The sequence below is a fragment of the Lagenorhynchus albirostris genome, chromosome 9, assembly GCF_949774975.1.
Source record: "Lagenorhynchus albirostris chromosome 9, mLagAlb1.1, whole genome shotgun sequence".
NCBI classification, from domain to species: domain Eukaryota; kingdom Metazoa; phylum Chordata; class Mammalia; order Artiodactyla; family Delphinidae; genus Lagenorhynchus; species Lagenorhynchus albirostris.
This window is the reverse complement of record NC_083103.1, coordinates 46,620,375-46,642,174: the sequence shown is the minus strand read 5'-3', so window position 1 is coordinate 46,642,174 and position 21,800 is coordinate 46,620,375. Positions and strand designations below refer to the sequence as shown.

Here is a 21,800-nt window from a genome sequence, read left to right as displayed (position 1 = left end):
GTACAGCAAAGGAAACCATAAACAAAATGAAAAGATAACCTACAGACTGGGAGAAAATATTTGCAAATGATGCGACCAACAAGGGCTTAATTTCCAAAATATACAAACAGCTCATACAACACAACAACAAAAAAACAAACAACCCAATAAAAAAATGGACATAAGACCTAAATAGACATTTCTCCAAAGAAGAGAGACAGACGGCCAACAGGCACATGAAAAGATGCTCAACATTGCTGATTATTAGAGAAATGCAAATCAAAACTACAATGAGGTACCACCTCACACAGGTCAGAATGACCATCATTAAAAAGTCTACAAATACAAATAACAAATGCTGGAGAGGGTGTGGAGAAAAAGGAACCCTCTTACACTGTTAATGGGAATGTAAATTGGTGCAGCCACTATGGAAAACAGTATGTAGGTTTCTCAAAAAACTAAAAATAGAGCTGCCATATGATCCAGCAATCCTACTGCCAGGCATATATCTGGACAAAACTCTAATTCAAAAGGCTACATGCACCCCTATGTTCATACTAGCACTATTCACAATAGCAAAGACATGGAAACAACCTAATGTCCATTGACAGATGAATACATAAAGAAGATGTCATACATATATACAATGGCATACTTTGCAGCAGTAAAAAAAAGAATGAAATAATGCCATATGCAGCAATATGGATGGACTTAAAGACTATCATACTAAGTGAAGTAAGTCAGAAAGAGAAAGACAAATACCATAGGATATCACCTATATGTGGAATCTAAAGTATGACACAAATGAACCTATCTACAAAACAGAAACAGACTCACAGACATAGAGAAGAGACTTGTGGTTTCCAAGAGGGAAGGGGAGTAGGGGAGGGGTGGATTGGGAGCTTGGGGTTAGCAGATGCAAACTATTATATATAGAATGAATAAACAACAAGGTCCTACTGCATAGCACAGGGAACTATATTCAATATCCCATGGTAAACTATAAAGGAAACAATATAAAAAAGAATGTATACATATGTATAACTGAATCACTTTGCTGTACAGCAGAAATTAACACAACACTGTAAATCAATCAACTATATGTCAATTAAAAAAAAGACAACAATCTCATTTACAATTGCATCAAAAAGAATAAAATACCTAGGAATAAATCTAACTAAAGAGGTAAAAGACCTGTGCTCAGAAAACTACAAGACAATGATGAAAGAAATTGAAGATGACACAAATGGAAAGATATACCATGCTCATGGACTGGAAGAATTAATATTATTTAAATGACCATACTGCTCAAGGCAATCTAGAGATTCAGTGCAATCCCTATCAAAATAACAATGGTATTTTTCACAGACTAGAACAAATAATTCTAAAATTTGTATGGAAACACAAAAGACCCTCCTGAATAGCCAAAATAATATTGAGAAAGAACAGAGCTGGAGATATCATGCTGCTCAATTTCAAACTATAATACAAAGTGACAGTAATCAAAACAGTATGGTACTGGCACAAAAATAGACACATAGATCAATGGAGCACAATAGAGAGCCAGAAATGAACCCACACTTATATGGTCAATTAATCTATGACAAAGGAGGCAAGAATATACAATGGAGAAATGACAGCCTCTTCAATAAATGATGTTGGGAAAACTGGACAGCTGCATGGAAAAGACTCAAAATGGACTAGTTTCTCATACCATATACAATTTAAATAATCTCAAAATTGATAAAAGACTTAAATGTAAGACCTGAAACCATAAACCCCCTAGAAGAAAACATAGGCAGTATGCTCTTTGACACAGGTCTTAGCAATAATTTTTGGATGTGTCTCCTCAGGCAAGGGAAACAAAAGCAAAAATAAGCAAATCAGACTACAACAAATTAAAAAGCTTTTGCACAGAGAAGGAAACTATCAACAAAGTGAAAAGGCCACCTCCTAAATGGGAAAAGATATTTGCAAATGATATATCTGATAATGGTTAATAACCAAAATATACCAAGAATCATACAACTCAACATCAAAAAACCAAACAACCCGATTTAAAAATGGGCAGAGGACCTGAATAGACATTTTCCAAAGAAGACATACAGAGGGCCAACAGGCACGTGAAAAGGTGCTCAACATCTCTAACTATCAGGGAAATGCAAATTAAAGCTACAATGAGATACCACCTCCCACCTGTCAGAATGGCTACCACCAAAAAGACAACAAGTAGCAGATGTTGGTGAGGATGTGGAGAAAAGCGAACCCTCATGCACTGGTTGGTAGGAATGGAAATTGGTGCAGCCGCTCTGGAAGATAGTATGAAGATTCTGCAAACAGTTAAAAATAAAACTGCCATACGATCCAGCAATTCCACTTCTGGGTATTTTTCTGGAAAAAACCCCCCAAAAAACAAAAAACCAGGAATTTGAAAAGATGTCTGCACCCCTATGTTCAATGCAGCATTATGTACAATAACCAAGATATGGAAGCAACCTAAGTGCTAGATGAATGGATAAAGAAGATGTGGTTTACATATACAATAGAATACTACTCAGCCATAAAATATTCAATCTTGCCATTTGCAACAACATGGATGGTTCCTGAGGTTATTATGCCAAGTGAAATAATCTAGAAAGAGAAAGACAAATACTGTATGATCTTACTTATATGTGGAATCTAAAAAACAAAACAAATGAACAATATAATACAAAATGGAAACAGGTTCATAGATATAGAGAACAAATGGGTGGTTGCCAGGGGGGTGGGGGGGGTTAAATTTTCTAGGTGGTTGGGATGTGTTTGATGCTCATGTGAATGTGTGTTAATTTATCTAGCCTTTTGGTTTTTCTGTCTAGCTTTCTTCATTATACTAGGTAATTGTGACTTAAAGGTTTCCAACTTTTAGGAGTTTTCTCTGTGACTGAACACAGGATTCATTTTTGCAAATGTTACACTGGATATTTTGAAATTTTCTGAAAAACAAATTATCAAAATGACTCAAGAAGATGTGAAAAACTTGAATAACCTAATATAAATTAATAATAGAAACTTTATCCCCCAAAGGGTATCAGGACCAAAAAATTTTAAGGGGAAATTTCATCAAATAATTAATGAACAGGTAATTTCTATTGCTTAAGTGGTTCATGAGCATAAAAAAAGTGAAAATATTTTATTTTTAAAATGAAGATATTATAACCCTAACATCAAAATGACAAGGGCAGCTGAAAGAAAGAAAGCTACACTCAAAGTTCCTAAATAAAGTGGTGACAAATTGAATATGGCAGTACCTTAAACCAAGTGGGGTTTAATCCAAAAGTACAAGGATGGTTCAACATTTTAAAAATCTATTAATGTAATTATTTCATTAATAAATTTAAAGAGAAAAAATATATGATCATCTCAATAGGTACAGATTTGAATAGACATTTCATCAGAGAAGATATATGAATGACTAATAAGTACATGAAAAGATACTCAACATCATTGGTCATTAAGGTAATGCAAATTAAAAATCACAATGAGATACTACTTCATAACCACTAGAATGGCTATAATTAAAAAGATAGGTAATATAAAGAGTTAGCAAGGATGTGAAGAAACTGGAACTCTCATACATTGCTAGTGCAAAGGAAAAATATTAGAGCCACTTTGGAAAATTGTTTGGCAGTTTCTTACAAAGTATAAACATAAATAATATATGACCCAGCAATTTCACTCCTTGGTAGTTACCCAAGGAAAATGAAACCACACGTCCACAAAAAAAACTTGTACACGAGGGACTTCCCTGGTGGCGCAGTGGTTAAGAATCCGCTTGCCAATGCAGGGGTCATGGGTTCGAGCCCTGGTCCGGGAAAATCCCACATGCCATGGAGCAACTAAGCCCATGCACCACAACTACTGAGCCTGTTCTGTAGAGCCAGCGAGCCACAACTACTGAGTCCGTGAGCCACAACTACTGAAGCCCACACGCCTAGAGCCCGTGCTCTGCAACAAGAGAAGACAACACAATGAGAAGCCTGCGCACTGCAATGAAGAGAAGCCCCCCCTCGCCGCAACTAGAGAAAGCCTGTGCACAGCAATGAAGACCCAACATAGCCAAAAATAAATAAAATAAAGTAAATAAATTTTACAAAAAGCTTAAAAAAAAAACTTGTACACGAATGTCCATAGCAGGATTATTCATAATAGCTCCAAACTGGAAACAATCCACATGCCCATCAGCTAATAAATATATAAACAACATACAACGGACAACTGTTCAGCAATATAAAGAAACAGACTGCAACAGGGATGTACCTCAAAAACATCATGCTATGTGAAAGAAGCCAGGCATGTAAGCCTACATATTGCATGATCCCATTTATATGAAATGTCCAGAAACAGCCAATCTAGAGAGATAAGGATTAGTGGTTACCTGGGGTTGGGATGGGAATGAGATTGAGTGCAAACGGGCATGAGGCAACTTTTGGGGGTAGAACTGTTCTAAAACTGGATTGTGGTGATGTTGCACAGCTCTATGAATGTATGAAAAAAATCACTGAATGGTACATTTTTATGGTATTTAAATTATACTTCAGGAAAGCTGTTAAAAATCACCTTTAGGAAAATGGGCAACTTGGTTTATAAAATATATTTAATCAGTACTCTGAAAAACCACTGGATGGCAATGAAATTGGATAAAAAATGGAAAGAAGCAAAACATACTCATGATTTTAGCATGAATTAATAAAACAATAATTAAGTTTGGGTGTATGATTACCTAAGAGACATAAACAGCTATAAGAAGAGCCCAGAGAAATAATGAAAACTATAATCTTTGAAGATAAGAACTACGAGAAATCTGCTAAAACAATTAAAATTATTTGACCTAAGAAAAGGTAGCTTGATCAGGGCCATTAAGTCATGACGTGAAATTGAACTGCTCAAGTTTTAATCCATACTAGTTGTTCTACTTTTTCATATAGAAAAAGAATCATTTTAAGTCTACTAACTTACCCATATAGATAGGTGTCCCACATGTGGTCTGCAACATGGCTTCACTCCTTCCTTGCTTCTTCACCGCTAAACCAAAATCAGTCACCTAAAAGAAGAAACTCATACGGAGTTACCTGTGTTCCAGTCCCAGAATTCACTCATTCTGCAAATAGGACTTTCACCGCATTGTATTGCATTTAATTCAGGGATTCTTGAGGATGGAGGGGCTTTGCTTGTATTACTAATAAGGACCTTGCTTCCCCTCTCCACCCACCCCTCCTTTTGAAGAAGAAACTTGGTAAAGAGAAGCTTGGTTTGTCCAATCTTGAGAAAACACCCATGACGTTGATTGTTCATTCCTTCTAATTAAATTCACCAGTTCAACATAGGAAGTTGTTCTTGCAAGAAGGCATTTAACTTTTTTTCAAATAAAAAAGTTATTTTTATAAAGTTCTTTCACTGTAAAATACATTCTGGCCTTAGTAAGTTTATCATCTATTTTTCTGATGCTCAAGCTATGTTCCAGTCTAAAGTGCTGTTATAAATGCAAATCATTATCCTTGTCAGCACTCAAGGAAACTCCCCCCTTTAATAATTATTTACAAAACATTATCTCTAGTAAATGCTATCTTTTCTTTATTAATATTTCCTTTGTTTTCTAGAGTATATTAATTTAAAAAATTATTACACTATTAAAAACTACGAGAAGCAAATTAACAGGAAAAAAAACACAATATAGCTACAAATACACAGGAGGCCTACTGCTGCAACTGCAGGCTTTCTGCTCAGTTCTAAATCTTGGTCATTAAACATTTGGTTATTACATATTCAGTACGTGCCCTTGGTCTTGTCTCCCAAGTTGGAACAGCCTTGGGCTGAAAGCAGAAAAACAGGCACATTTATTGATCACACAATCAAAGATAGGCTTTTGGTCCACAGACACTGAATGGAAAGTTTCCAGTACCGCATGGAGTAAGAAAATATTCCTGTCAACAATGTAATATCACTATTTTTCTAAAGAGATTAATAAATTTCTCCAGGAGTGTTCACAACGATCCTACTTGGAGCATTATGATACATATCTTTCTCCACGGAAAATTTATACAGGTATCAAATATATAAAAGCTTTCATGATCCAATTCAGTTCTTTGGAGAGCATTTATTCCTTTATGCACCAAATATTAATTGAGCACATACTATGCTTCAGGCACTACTCCAGGTACCAACAGTGAATGAGACACACAGAATTCCTGTTCTCGTAGAGTTTACAGTGGAAATATTTAAGAACATTTACTTTACTTGGGTAAAACAACAATGCTGTTAAACCTATTTAAATGCAACAGAGCAAGTTATTCACAGACAACATTTTATTCCTAAATTAACACATTCATATATTTTGAAAGCAGCCACTTTTAAAGTGCTAAGTAATAAATAATGTATCCTATCATTTATTTGACATTAAGGAACACTTAATTTGAATAAAGTCTTCAAGAATAAATACTTGGCACATTAATTTTTCTTAGGACATAAATATTAATACCCAACTTATTAAGTTTGGGTATTTTTAAATGAGAAATACAGACTTTAGCATTAATTTAGTATCAAAGGCACAGCCAAGGTGTACTTTTTCTCTAGATCTGTAACACATTTACATCAAATTACCAGGCATAATTTTGAAATTAATTAGAATTCAGAGCATCTGTTTGTTTGCTATTAACTAATGATTTAGAACTATCAAAATGAATATGTACTTTAGAAAAATTCAATAGCACCACTTAACTTGTAAAATTATTCTTGTCAGTCACCACCTCTTTTGTGAAATTTTAATTTTTTTAGCACAAGCACTTAGTTTTGGCTGTTTAAAAGCTTTCAAAATGTATCTAAAAAGGGGATGTACTTTGCCACTTCGCTATCAAATTGTTTATAGGCAAAAAATTACGACCATTTCTAATATCTTACCTTTATGTTTAAGTTCATTTCATCATTAGCATCAATAAAGCTGCTTTTAACCATTATGTTTTCCAGTTTTAGATCTCTATGTACTATATCTACCAAGAAAATAAACAACAAATCAAATGAAATAGATAATGAAAAAATAGAGAGGACACAAATAGAACAAATAAATATACTTGACCAGTTAACATCCACTGTTGAAAAATTTGAGGAGGGCCAGGTGTAACCCTGCCCTCTTCTATTCCCTGATATTCAGATCCCTTTTCTCCATGTTTCTAACCTTAAGGAGCCATTTTCTTTGGCTCCCTCACCTCTCCCCAATCCCCTGCTGCTCCAACTGGCCGCTCTTCATGACAAGTGGCCTGGTAAGTATGGAAGAGGATCCTGTCCAAGGTTAGGTATTCCCTGGAGGAGGGAGACACGTATACTTACAAGCCTGGGAAGGTTTCCCATGTCCTTCGCTCTTCAAATAGAGGATTACTTCTTTACTTCTATGCATATGTTATTGCCAGTATAAACATTTAACATACTGCAACCTGGCAACACGTATATAAACTACACTTACTTCAGTATATTTTTCTACAACATCAGTACCACTTTCCTACTCCATACATCAAAATTAAAAACAAAAACCCCTGAGACACAAAATCTCCAGTTGAACATGTCAGAGCTCAGGTAGGACTTTTATGTACATGCAAATACTCTCATGTACCAAATATTTCCTTTGCAAATAACTGATTCAGTTCATATCCATAGCAATCATTTCCCTAAACTTAAAAAGTTATAGGCATAATTTCTGGAAAAATGAAGCTGAATGAGCCCTGGACTGGCAATTATACCTAATTAGTTACAGTTCCCTTACCCAGTTCCAGCCTGTGTTGGAATTTTTATTGTTTCTATTGTTCTCCTTATCTCTTCTTACATAAATACCACAAAATTTTAATATTAATTTATCTTTATGTTTTAGTAGTTGGCAGGACAAGTCTCTCTGCTGCCTCCGCTGTTCTTCTTTTTCATTGTTTTCTTTACTAGTCTCACCCATTTCAAAATAATTTTATCAAGTTCCATGAAAAATCCTGTTAAGATTTAGTTTGAAATTATACTGAATTTACAGCTTAATGTGGGAGAATCGACATTAGCATAATATTAAGCCTTTGGTTTCCTGCCCTTGCAAAAATTGTTGCCCTCTGCCTGGAAAGCCCTCCCTTTTTCGTCTGAGTTTGTATTCCTCAGCTCAGGTTTTGCTTCCTCTGTGAATTCTTCCCTGACTTTCCAAATCAAATGAGGCGCTTAATATACCTATGCTCCTTGCACTTTATATGGCTTTCAGAAATTATCATGTTGCATTACAGTTTGTTTTCTGTACTCCATCACCCATCTGCCTCTCAATTTCCTTGAGGGGCAGGTGCCTTGTCTTTTAACTTCTGTAACTCTAGAACTAACCACAATGCTGTAGGTGCTCAAGAAATATCTGCTGAATGAACCCCTGGGTTCCAGTACCGGATCTGCCACACCTAACCATGTCACTTCACCTCTCTGGAACAAAGCTTTTTCTCATCTATAAAATGAGAAGTTTCTAAAGTCACATGTAAGCCAAACTAACACTGAAGAAAAAAAAGCAGGAGCATGAGGAAAAACAGTAGCAATAACACCAAAGAACAGTAAAGCAATTAGAAGAATTAGAATAATATTTAAATGTGGATTTTAAAGTAGTGAAACGATTCCCATATGGTACTATACTGGGGGATATGTATCTTTATACATTTGTCAAAATCCATAGAATTTTGGATTCTATGGATCCAAACTATGGATTTTGGGTGATAATGATGTGTCAGTGTAGGTTCATCAATTGTAGTAAATGTACCACTCTGATGGGGGATGCTAATAACGGGGCAGGATGTGCATGCACGGGCAGAGGTATCTGGGACTCTCTGTAACTTCTCCATTTCGCTGTGAACCTAAAACTGCTCTAATAATTAATCTAAAAAATTTTAAATGCCTAGAATATATAGACTTTTAACATTATTAATATATGTGTTTTTAGAAATTTCACTTTTATTATTGATTTTCTATGTTTGATTTGATAATATTAGCTTCTTTTCAAACTGTTCTGTAGAAACATTCATAATTTCGTCTTGTCTGTGTACAATGTAATTGCATACCTGCCTTGCTTCTAATTAAAATATATCTATAAAGTTAAAAAGGAAAAATTTTTTTAATTTTTAAAAGAATATCTTCCATATTAGTAGGCATTATTTCTGTGACTATGAACCCTGAATACAATTGCCCTTAAACAAAAGTGGTGTCTGCGCTCATGGAGTCAGTGAGCTGGATCCTCTTCTTACCCTTATTGTGAAGATAGGCTATAGCTGAGGCAAGACTTCGAATGATCCACCTGGTCTCATTCTCTGAGAAATGACCTTTCCTATTCAGAATTCCTCTGAGTTCTCCATCCTCACAAAGCTCCATCACAAGGTACATTTTCTGACATTATAAATTTAAAAAGAGAGACAGAGAGCACAAATTATTTAGCTGAGGATCTTTAAAATGTTATATATGGTATATGTATAGCAGAAATATGGTTACAATCGATCTTTTCATTCAAAACTATTTGTTATCTATCATGTACAAGATACTATGCAGGATACTAGAGGAAAAAGGAAGCATAAGACACATAGTCTTTACCTTCAAGGAGTTCAGAGTTTCGCTATAATCACAATACCATGGGGTAATGGCTAACAGAAGAGGAATGTCCGAAATGTGATGAGGTTACAGAGGAGGGGAGCCTTTGCCTAAAGAATGCTCACTGAAGAGGCAACATACAGGCACGTCTGGATGACTGAATAGGGATTTATGGGTAGAGAATATGGGCAAGAACAGGCATAGCACATGGCATTTGCAGACTCCAAAGCTCAAAACAGCACTGGTGGGACTTCCCTGGCGGTCCAGTGGTTAAGACTCCGCCCTTCCACTGCAGGGTGTGCGGGTTCTATCCCTGGTCGGGAACTAAGATCCCGCATGCCAGCGCTGCAAGACTAGAAAAAAAGAAAGAAAGAAAGAAAGAAAGAAACCAGTGCTGGCAGTTAAAGAATAACAAGTATCTCAGTGTTAATAGCACTGGGAGTTTGGTAAGTCAGAGAAGACTGAGATGGTGAGGGGTGAGGCCAGAAAGAACACGTTGGTGTCAGGCTGTAAGGAGTCTTGGATGTCACACAAAGGAGCTGGGATTTTTTCTTTTTTCCCATATGCAATAAGGAGCCACTGAAGATTTTTTTTTTTTTTTTTTTTTTTTTTTTTGCGGTACGCGGGCCTCTCACTGCTATGGCCTCTGCCGTTGTGGAGCACAGGCTCCGGACGCTCAGGCTCAGCGGCCATGGCTCACGGGCCTAGCTGCTCCGCGGCATGTGGGATCTTCCCGGACCGGGGCATGAACCCTCGTCCCCTGCATCGGCAGGCGGACTCTCAACCACTGTGCCACCAGGGAAGCCCGCCACTGAAGATTTTTAAGCTGATGTCTGGAGTGGGGGGAAAGGTATGTGCTACTATCAATTCTGCATTTCTAAATGAACACTCTAACAGTAATGAGGAGCAGAGTTCAACAAACTTTTTTCTGTAAAGGCCAGATCCAGGTAGTAAACATTTTTGGCTTTGAGGAACATACACAATCTCTTGCAACCACTCAACTCTGCTGTTACAGCATAAAAGCATCCATAAACAATACAACGAAACTTTATTTATGGACTTTGAAATTTAGCTTCATATAATTTTAACATGTCATGAAATTTTACTCTTTTACGTTTTTTCCAACCATTTAAAAATGTAAAAAACCTGGCTTATGGGCCATAAAAAAACAGGCCACATGCCACTGGCTCACATGCTGCGTAAGCTGACCTCTGATTATAAGAGGGTAGATGTGAGGCACAGAATGGAGAAAAGAAGAAAGAAGAAAAAGATGTGAAAATACCTGGAGGGAGAAATAGTGGGACTTAGTGACTAATTGGGTATAAATCGTAAAAAGCCACAAATGAAATGCTTCTTCCATATTTTCTGTTTCTGTGCATACATATTAAGATCACCTTAGGTATTCCGATAGCCAAGTCATCTATTAAGTCAAAAAGATTCACAGTCAACTAAAATGCGTGTCTTTTTCATACCTATGCTATTCAGACACAGACTACCCTCCATGTCTCCATTTTATCCTATACCACATTTTCACTGCTGTTTTTAAGATTCTGGAATCTGATCCTATTCTATTACCACTACTAGTGCAACTTCTGTGTTCAGGCAGCAAGCACGAATACAGGAGGACAAGGCTAACAACCTTTCTTCCTATAGTCAAAATTCTGACTCACTCAATCTCAAGATGTTTAGAATTTCAAAAGTAACTACAGAATGCTGCCAAGTCTAACACGTAAATAAGCTTTTGAACTAGGCCGTAGTTTTTCCACTGACAACACTGTAGGATCATGAAATGAAATGGTAAGTGAACTATTTGGAAGGCAAAGTTATATTAGCAGTGCTTACAATATAAATTGATGTCATTTTAAAATGTGTACGTTGATAAAAGTTATATCAACAGAAGTTTTTTACAACTCTTTATACAATTATTAAAAGTAATTGTGTAGAACATTTAGACTCACAGGAAACCATACATAGTCAAACTGCATGATCAGCATTACTATCTTAGCCTAACCCTTCAGGTAGCAATTTCCATTCATCCTTAAGATGGCTTCAACGGAAGGTCTAGGCATTTGTGTGAGTTGGGAAGATGGGGAGTCAGATGTGACCTATGTGAGTCAAGGGCAAACAATACATAAAAAAGACAATCACAGATGATGGTTTCTTTGGCCTTCAAATTATCCTAGATTTGGACTCCCACTTGATGAAGTAACAGATCAGACTTACCCTCCCTCCTGAAACAACTTAAGAAATGGACAAAATACATAAAATAACAATTTTCAGACATCAGACATCAGACAGCATAGGGCAGTGATCCCTGAGAGAGGGGAAACCTAGGAGGCCAGCCCCGTGATTATCCTAGCTTACTGTCTGGAGAGTTTCCAAGCCACAGAGAAGGGAAAAGGAATCCAAACAGAGCCCAGCAGTCTACATGAACTGAGGAGATGGTGCTGGGAGTCCCTGAAGGCCAAGACAACTGAAGTTCACAGAGAAGATTACCAAAGAGGAGAAATCTATGGAGAGAAGGCTCCATAGATTTGCAGACAGCCCCCCCTCGACTCTTCAGCGAAGTACCAACTAGCACATATGTATGAGGAAACTACCCAAAGCTGGGAGAAGAACCATGTGAAAAGATCAGAAGAAACAATCACTGGCGCTTACACATGGCCAGGAAGGGTTTGTATTCCCATTAGCCAGAGTGGAAAATCTCATTATTCATGGGGTAGAATACTCAAAAGGGTCTTCCCTCATTAGTCTGGAAAAATTAGCCCTAGACCAAAGGCTGCTCTGGTGCCACCTAACAAAGCTTAAAGCAAGCTTGAAAAGTATCAAACCATTTCCGATAACTTAACTATGTTCCAGAATAAAGCTCAAAAATAGTTGTAAGAGTATAAAAAATAGCCAGCACCCAATCAACAATTAACAGGCATCTAAAGAAGCAGGCATATAACGAAGGGGAAAAAATCAATCAATTAAAACTGACCTAGAAATGGCACATACGATAGAATTAAGAGAAAAGGACATTAAAGGTTATTGTAACTATATTTAAGGAGGAGGAAACAGTGAGCACGTTAAGTAGAAACATGGAAGATAGAAAAATGATCCAAAGCAAATTTCCATTGGAAGGGATAAACAGCACATATGATGTTACAGAAAAAGAGATTACTGAATCTGAAGATATCACAATAGAAACTCTGCAAAACTAAACAGGGAGAGAAAAAAGATTGGAAAAAAATGAATAGAGCATCAGTGAGCTTTGTACAATGTCAGGCAATCTCATGTGTACTTGAGGTCCTAAAAGTAGGAGAAGGCAGAAAAAATATTTGAAGAAATAATGGCCAAGATGTTCCTTAATTTGATGAAAACCATAAGCTCACAGATTCAAGAAGTTCCATGAACCCCAAGCCAGGATACATGAAGACAACTATACCAAGGCACAACATAATGAAACTGGTTAAAACTGATGATAAAGAGCAAAACTATTCTAAGCAGATTTGAGGATAAAATAAGTCACAGCTCTAAAACTGAAAAGGTAGAGAAGGCTTCTGGCACCACTGCCATATACTGCTCCCATAAAAGGTAACTGTGGTCGCTAACATTTATCAAGCACTTCTAATGAATCAAGCATAACGCATAACGCAAGTTGACTATTGCTGCCTTAGAGACTGTCGAAGGAAACAAAGAACAATAGCTAACAGTCGATGAGATGTATGCTTTATATTCGCTTTCCCGTTTAATCCTTCAACAACCAAATGAGTTTGATACTATCATTAAACCAATCTTACAGATGAGGAAACTTAAGTATAGAGAGGTTGAGTAACTTGTCCATGGTCTCAGAGCTAATAAGTGTTAGAGCCAGGATTATATTGCACAGGCAATCTGATCCCAGAGTCCACGTGCATAACCACTGTATCATACTGCCTCCGAGCAGAGAAATACCCAAGCCCACGTGCATAAACAACTTGAAGGCAGAATGGCAAATAACCCAGGCTTCAGAACAACTCTAAATGGAAATTACAAGCATTGAAAGACAAGAATGAAAACATCTAGGAAAGAAGGAAGATTAAACATATTAGTTTAAGACACAGATGACAAAATATCTTCTACATAGTGCCAAATATGCCCATACCAACTCTACTATGAAGCTAGACTTGCAAAATTATGACAATATTCCAAGAGACTCTAATGGAGAACCAAGGACCAAAGCAAAAAGAAAGACACTTCTAAGGAAGCTCTGGTCACAAATGGGTTATATCTGAGGTTGTTTCAATTTTAAACATTTGTTTTCAACATGCCACCAGAAATTTCACTAAAAACGTCAATCTAATCATCAGACACCTAACTATAAAATCAACAATAAAAAGTCCTCCAGAATGCTCTCATCAATCTCCAGTGACAGACTCATGCCAAGGACATGAGCCACTGTGTCCCAAAAGGATTACTTCCCAAGGGAATGATGTTCATTTTGTAATAACAACAATTTTCAAAATGCAGCACCTAACAAAGCTTTACCTTAGGCGTCTCAAATACTTGTTCTAGATGTATAATGTGTTTGTGTTTCACACTTTTTAGGATGGTCACTTCCCGTTCAAGCAACTTCACAGCAGAGCTTCCAGCCTTCAATGATGAGGAAACATAGATTTCACATATGAATTTCATTACTGCATACCTCAATATAAAAGTTAAAGTTATTTAATATTTTTCCTACATTTTCTTTAGAAGTTCCTTTTTCAAAAGATAACATGCAACTTACCTATGTGTTAAGATTAAAGTATGCCCCATCTTATCCTTTGTCCAATTTTAAAAGATACATAATTTGGCCTCAAACCACGTTTCTTGGACTGTTTCTATAAATTAGCTACAACATGGTCTCTGTCATGTCACAAAATTATTGCAATTTTTAATAGCCTTTTTGGAATTTCCTTCAAAATCGTATTGATCCTTTGATGTTAGCATAATAAAAACAAAATCTACTTTCCCGGGACATCAATTAGAAAACGGATATAAAGCATCTGTCTCATTAAATGTTAGAATTGTTAAAATAAAATGTTTTTGTTTTATTGTTGTTTTGTTTTGATTATATTTATATACATATCAAAAGAAACAACAGGCAGTGAGATTCTACACTTAGCCCTGCATTATATTACTTCCTAGTCCCCCAGCCTCAAAAATTTGAGAGAGAGGGCTTCCCTGGTGGCACAGTGGTTGAGAGTCCGCCTGCCGATGCAGGGGACACGGGTTCGTGCCCCGGTCCGGGAAGATTCCACATACCGCGGAGCGGCTGCGCCCGTGAGCCATGGCCGCTGAGCCTGCGCGTCCGGAGCCTGTTGCTCCACAACGTCTCGGAGAGGCCACAACAGTGAGAGGCCCGCGTACCGCAAAAAAAAAAAAAAAAAAAAAAAAAAAAAAAATTTGAGAGAGAGAGAAAGAGGAGAGAGAGCACGCTCGATCAAGATGGAGATGGAGATTTTGCCTTCAGACCAACCTAACTCCAATTTATCTCCTTACATGTAACCCTTAACCACACCTGACCAGGCCTTCATTCAGGGTGTAAGTAACTGTCTACAATGTCATCTAAGAAATTCCAGGAGGGCTTTCTCCACCCTAACCACCACTACCACCAACCCAGTCATCACCCCTCTTGATATCTAAATTACCATCATTATTCAAGGATAAACATTGTCCTCATTCACATGAAAATATCCCTGAAAGGGATAATAAAGTTCTTATTCCTCCCTCCTTACCCCTAACCCCTGCCCCCACCAAGTTTGGGAGAGACATAATAGTTCCTGAAGGACTGGAAAGGGATTGATCATAAGGCAAATTTTACCTAGTTAAAATTTTTCCTAGTGTCATCCCTGCTTCCAATTACCTTTACCCTTCAACCATTACCATCTCAGGAGGGATAGGAAACTGCCCACCCTTTGTGCCTCACCCATGGAGGATGAAAGTCACAGTTTAAGGTTATCCTAGAGGGTCAAGAGAAATAGTGATTGTGAGGAGTGAATTCCTATACAGACTAGATATGGAGAGTTATAACAATATCCATCTCAATCCTCTTCCTACCTCCCTCCACAAATGATTTGACCTGTATATAATGCAGTAAGATACTGTCCAATTCATATACTGACTATATAACTTTATTTTACTTAGTGTCCTGAAAACTCTCAGCATCAATAGGTATGTGCAAGATTATGAATTCCTAAAGTTGCAAGCAGGTATCCTGACTATATAACCCTAAAACCTAACCCCTAACCCAATCTGGGATAGGAGCAAAGCAAAGGAAATAACATCCCATTTAGTCTTTTTTTTTTTAATAAATGTATTTATTTAATTTATTTATTTTTGGCTGGGTTGGGTCTTCATTGCTGTGCGCAGGCTTCCTCTAGTAGTGGCGAGCGGGGGCTACTCTTTGTTGTGGTACGTGGGCTTCTCATTGCGGTGGCTTCTCATGTTGTGGAGCACGGGCTCTAGGCATGTGGGCTTCAGTAGTTGCGGCACGTGGGCTCAGTGGTCGTGGCTCACGGGCTCTAGAGCACAGGCTCCGTAGTTGTGGCGCACGGGCTTAGTTGCTCTGTGGCATGTGGGATCTTCCCGGACCAGGGATAGAACCTGTGTCCCCTGCATTGGCAGGCGGATTCTCAACCACTGTGCCACCAGGGAAGCCCCGACAGTTCATTTAGTTAATTCTAAAGATTTCTAGAAGGGCTCTGGATCTCCCTTTATTTTTTTGGATCTCCCTTTATTAAGATTTAATGTTACTGTATTAAACTTTAGGGGGAAATGGTATATAATTTCCTATGGCTTGTTTTAAAGAATACATAAAACCTAGTATTTCCTTTTGTAAGTGTAATATTTATCATCGCAAATCCAAGGGGAAAACACCTAATGCTGTCTTTTGTTTTTCCTCGGGCATAGAAAGTGTTTTAAAGTTGATGAAACGATCAGATATAAAGCTTGAGGACTTAGATTCTCCCTTAAAAAGAAGCCCAGTTGTTCTTCACTCCAATGAAATCTAGTGAGACATACAGTGATTACAAGTAAACAGTACAGAAGAGAGTTGGGGGAAAAGTGGTTCAAACTGAAAGAGTAGGTAGGATGAATAAACAGAGTTAGCTACCAATGAGGAAATAGGGAATCAAAGGAAAGGCAAAGATAGGGACAAAGTATATCAGAACCACATTGGGAGAGACTACCGGGACCCATTTCTCACTAAGACATCGCTAGCCCACAGCCCTCCATCTACACATACTGATGATCAGCCCTCACCTTCAGCTCACTCTGGTAAACTTTATCTATATTTGGTTATGCTGGTTATGTTAGGTAATCCTTTCATTTACTTTTTAGTACCTGTCTACTTGAGTTTAAGAACTGGTCCCGTCCCAGAAGGCTAGAGAAATATCCACATTTCTCCAGGGGAACAGCCTAGGCCCTGGCCCTCAGGGTCAGCTGTGTTAGTGTGAAAAACTGTACTGCCTACCCCACCCTGCACTGGCACTGTGCTCTCGGTAGGACGCTGCCGATATGCCTTACCTTTTCTTTGCTCACTCTTTTAATTGCCCACTTAGTTTCTGTCTCCTTGTCAATAGCTTCAATGACCATTCCAAAGCTCCCTTTTCCCAGTATTCTTCCAAAGGTATAGATTTCCTGGATAAAAAACATGAGTTCCTTTGTCTCTCTCTGCCATTCATCAGGATTACAAATAAACATATAATACTGACAGATATCCACCCAAGGGAAGAGTGATTCTGCTCCAGGGTAAAATCAAACAGAAGACACCCCATATTTGCTTCAATATTAATAAACACATCTTAATTAAACAAAAATAAGTTTTGATGAATTTTATTAAATATCCTTTAGAGGAAAACCATAAAAATCCTTACAAAGAAATGTAAAAAACTTCAAAAGCATAAAAAATGAACCTCTTATAAACTACAATATTAATGAAATGTCTTCATAAGAAAAAGGAGGAATGGAACATTCATACATGCAAATATATATGTGTGTGTATAAGATACATTCAACCAAAAAATTATCACCAAACTCTGAGAGCTACACTATAAAATCAGCACATATTAACCACTGAACAACTGCTCTCCTGTTTACCAAGTAACCCTTTTTCTTTATCTTCACTGTTTCTATTAAAAAAATCACTTTTGTTGTTTTATTTCCTTTTGTTTTAGGAAAAGGAATATATGACCAAAATATTAATATAAATCAGCACTGTAAAAAAAATGAAAACCTTCCACAGTAACACTATCCAGACCAAGGATCCTTCTGCTTATCGTTTTACTCCTGCTTACAAGGACAGAATGCGTGGTCTTGCAACCAGCATTCCTCTTCATGTCGTAAAATAACAAGCAGGTAACTCATTTACACTTTCATTTCTTGTGAATTTGGTTGGAGGGAGTCAGTCTCCTTGATCTGAATCAACTCCAGGGCAGTAGCAAGAGTTTCTCGACCCATGATGCACAGGGACTAGAACAGGAGAGAACACCTGAGCTAATGCTGCTCGGGGAAGCCTCTGTTGGGTTAGCCAGCCAAAGCCTGCCTTAGAGATGCCATGTTCCCTCTGCGTGACTACTTTCATCTTCACCATGCAACAGGTAAGTTACTGCTAGACTTTATGTTTTCTACTGCTTACATTCCTTTCTTAGTTTTGTAAAAGAAGATCCGTATCCAACTAATTACTTACCTCCTTATGAAGGGCTTCTCTGCCTAACTCTGCACCATGGTAATTGTTTGTTTGACTTCCTTCAACATGTATGCATTGGTCCTCAAACACTATTATTACTCTCTTGCTTACAAACATTTTGGCTCATTTTTTTCCTTCCAAGATGGTCTAGAAACACCTTATGAAGAAGCTGTTTCTTTTGTATCCTTTAAAAAGCCTGCCTGAAACCTTGTAGGCAAAATATTCATGCTTAGTGCATGGGAGGAAAAGGGAGAAGGAAGAAGGGAAGGGAGGGGAGAGAAGGGGAAGGGAGGAAGAAAGGAAAGAAGGAAAGGGAAAGAAAAAAGAGATAGAGGGAGGGATGGGGAGAGACAGAAAGGAAAAGAAAGAAGAGAAGAGAAGAAAAGGAAAAGAAAAGAAAAATATTCAGCTTCAACATGTTAGATTTTCCTTGGATATTTCCTTGTGATACATACTTTGGGGGCTACAAAGATGAATAAAACATAATTATTGTTTTCTCATAATTTGTAGTCTACTCAAAAGACAAGATTATTACTTAAGTCATAAAATCTTAAGTTAAAAAAAAAATACAAAATGACACTGGGGCCAGAGACCAGAGCTAAAATACTGGGAGAATAAGGGAAAACGTTATGAAAGACATGGCTTCTGAGACAGGCATGTGAGGGAACAAAGGCAAAAAAAAATAACTGAGAATATTTTTCTATAATCCAATCACAGCAAGGAAGGCATTTCAAAGGAACAGCAGTGCAAATGTGGAACGAATGAGTGAGCTGATAAATGAACTGAATCAATAAATCAATCTAGTCAGCAAGCCAGCCAGTCAGGAACCTTCTATACATATGCATATTTGAGAGAAGTGAGAGACTGGGTACATGGAGTTGAACCCTGGAGAAGGAGCTCCAGATCTGAGGTCTTGAATGTTGTGAATGGTGACCCCCACTCAGGCAGGGCACATCCTGTCCAGGCGATTGTCCTCAGGACACTGCCTTCTGATGACTTATAATTACTTTGGCTTTTCCCTCTTCCCATTACCACTTGATAGTGAGAATTAAAGTCAAAAAACTAAGATGATTAAAATAAGACAAAACATTTTATTATATGTACCTGCAACTCCCAACTATACACTATGTAAAATGAGTTAAATCTCCACTTAAACCTTTTATTCCCACAGAACAAAATAATCTCAATAATCCCTAACCACTTCCCCAACTTTTCTTGTCCTTTAAAAATTAACCTCTCATTTCATCTCTAGACATATAGAACCACAATTTGGACACAGTATTTTAATACTGTTTATAGGATTTTTAAAATGAAGAATGGGTAGAAAAATAGTCCAACTGCCCAACTAGTTGTTTATAAATTAATCTTCTTCTTCAACTAACTGCTTTGGCATCATTACATAGTGATGACAATAAGGAGAAAATGACTTCTTGTTTGTAATAATTTTAAGAGGATGCTATTACAATGGTAACGTAGATCTCTTTTTACTGACATATAAGAAATCCATGATATAGTATAGAGTGTGAAAGCATGCATGATATGATCCCATTACGAAAAATCTGTATATGTGGAGGTGCTTACATTGATGTCTGGAAAGTTGTTCATCTAAATATTAAGAATAGTTATCATTAGGTAGTAGAACTTTGGATGACTGTAGCTTCCTTTTTTATACTCTTCTGAAATGTTTGATATCTTTAAAATGAGCCTGTCTATTTAATAGGGGAAGAGAAACTTCCACTATACCATTTAATGTTATTTCTTAAAAATATGTGTATATTTGAAATATTTTACAATTTAAACCAGGAAAAAAACAAAAACAAAAAATAGGGTAAGACTTATACATGCCTAGAAAAATGAAGTAAAGACAATAAATGTTAAAATTGGTTATGTCTGGCTCATGATTTTTATCTTCTTCACTTTTCTATCTATATTTTCCTAATTTTTCAAAACACATACATTTTGCTTTTATAAAAGCTCTTATGGTTAAATTTAAAACTCAGTAAATTTGTGGATTTTTTTAAAATTCAGGTCTTTTGTTTACAGGGGAAGATTTAAACTTTTCAGGTCAGAAGTTCTCAGAAAGTTTTTCTGATCTCTTCAAGTAAATTGCCAAATATTTCTTAAAGTAATTTTTTAAAGTTATTTAACATTAACACAATTTTCTTCTTGTTGTTCTTGTTGCAGTTCCTTTAATCTGGTGTTAAAGGAACACATTTTAATTTCTAAAATGGTACTAATATTTAAGTCATATTTGTATATAAGAATTAGAATCCTGGGAATAATAATATTGGTATTCACTCAGTCACAGGCTGGAAAAATATGGAGGGGTCCATGAGGGAAATTCTAGCCTCACTACTGGTCATCAAAGAAGTGAACAGCCAAACCATCTAAGTCACCTGGTCTCTGTCTGCATCCTGAATAGGTCTATACAAAGACTCCACAACTGCCCTCAGCAACAGGCAAGACCTGGAGACCAAAATGTTCTCATTTTGTCTAATAAAAATGCTCTCCACTTTAATTATTAAAGTCCATTTGCACCTCTATGAACAGAAAAAATAATTAATCTGCATTTTCTTTAGTAAAGACTTTGACATACTTAAAAATGGTAAATTTCCTCTTTCCTTTCCTTAGAGACTTACTTTTAAATCATTTTTGCCATTAACACTGACTTAGAAGAAACTGGAAAATTTCTAGTAGCTTCAGTTTGCTCTCTATATACCTGAATAGCAGCTCCATTGTCCATCCTTATGTGAGGAACTTTTCCTTCTGTAAAGTTGCCTCGACCCCACTGTTGTTGAGATGATTTTCTCTCTACACTTGAGGTTTCTGAGGGCTTGGACCAAAAAGAAATTTTAATATTAACTTTAAGATATAATAATCTGACAAATCTTTAATGTGTGTCAAGATATTTATTGTGTACAAGACAGTTTACTGTTTTTTTCAAATTCTAAGCCCTATATAATTCATTCACTCATTAGGCTAAAAGAGGCCTTAAGAAGTTATTCAATCTAATCTCCTCTATCCAGGCAAGTCTACATGATGACTTGCATAGAAGATAAATCAGGACTTAAAATCTTTAACACCACAAAAGAAAGCAACTTCACAGCTTTCTCAATCACCCTTGTTTCAAAACATAACAGTCATCTCAAATAGGTTATACACAAAAAATTACTGGCCAGACATTCACAAAATATGCTTTGAATGAAGATAACATAGCAATAATTCACTCAGAGACACCTATATGGAAAAAACTATACCATAATACAAATCAGAAATAACAGTTTAGGGTGAAAATGTGAAAAGGGTACAAACTTGAGGGCTGAGAACCTAACTTTTCTTAAACTTACTGCTCTCTGTCTCCAAAGTTGTGCTATATCAATGACAATCTTCCATAGTGCCTCTCCTCTATAAAGGCGAATATACGAAAACCTGTCCAACTGGGTAGTCATAGATTGTAACTAATGCAAGTCAATTTTGTAAGGTATACTTGATATTCCATCTAGATAACCAGGAACTG

At 36.8% G+C, this 21,800-nt stretch overlaps 1 protein-coding gene across 3 annotated transcripts in view; it reads right to left on the bottom strand.

Annotated features, from left to right (window-relative positions):
• The window catches only part of STK33 (serine/threonine kinase 33), a 76,770-nt gene that overhangs the window by 54,207 nt on the left and 763 nt on the right, over positions 1–21,800 (bottom strand). Inside the window, exons 2-7 of one of the 3 annotated variants that reach the window (XM_060159733.1) lie at positions 21,003–21,116; positions 17,122–17,235; positions 14,101–14,205; positions 9,255–9,393; positions 6,916–7,004; positions 4,978–5,062 (exon numbers count right to left, since the gene is read on the bottom strand). In XM_060159733.1, the coding sequence (XP_060015716.1) occupies positions 4,978–5,062; positions 6,916–7,004; positions 9,255–9,393; positions 14,101–14,205; positions 17,122–17,235; positions 21,003–21,116 (646 nt within the window). Of the gene's footprint in view, positions 1–4,977; positions 5,063–6,915; positions 7,005–9,254; positions 9,394–10,873; positions 10,976–11,549; positions 11,648–14,100; positions 14,206–17,121; positions 17,236–21,002; positions 21,117–21,800 lie in introns of those variants that run through there. The other 2 variants (XM_060159735.1, XM_060159734.1) reach the window with 2 other exon arrangements.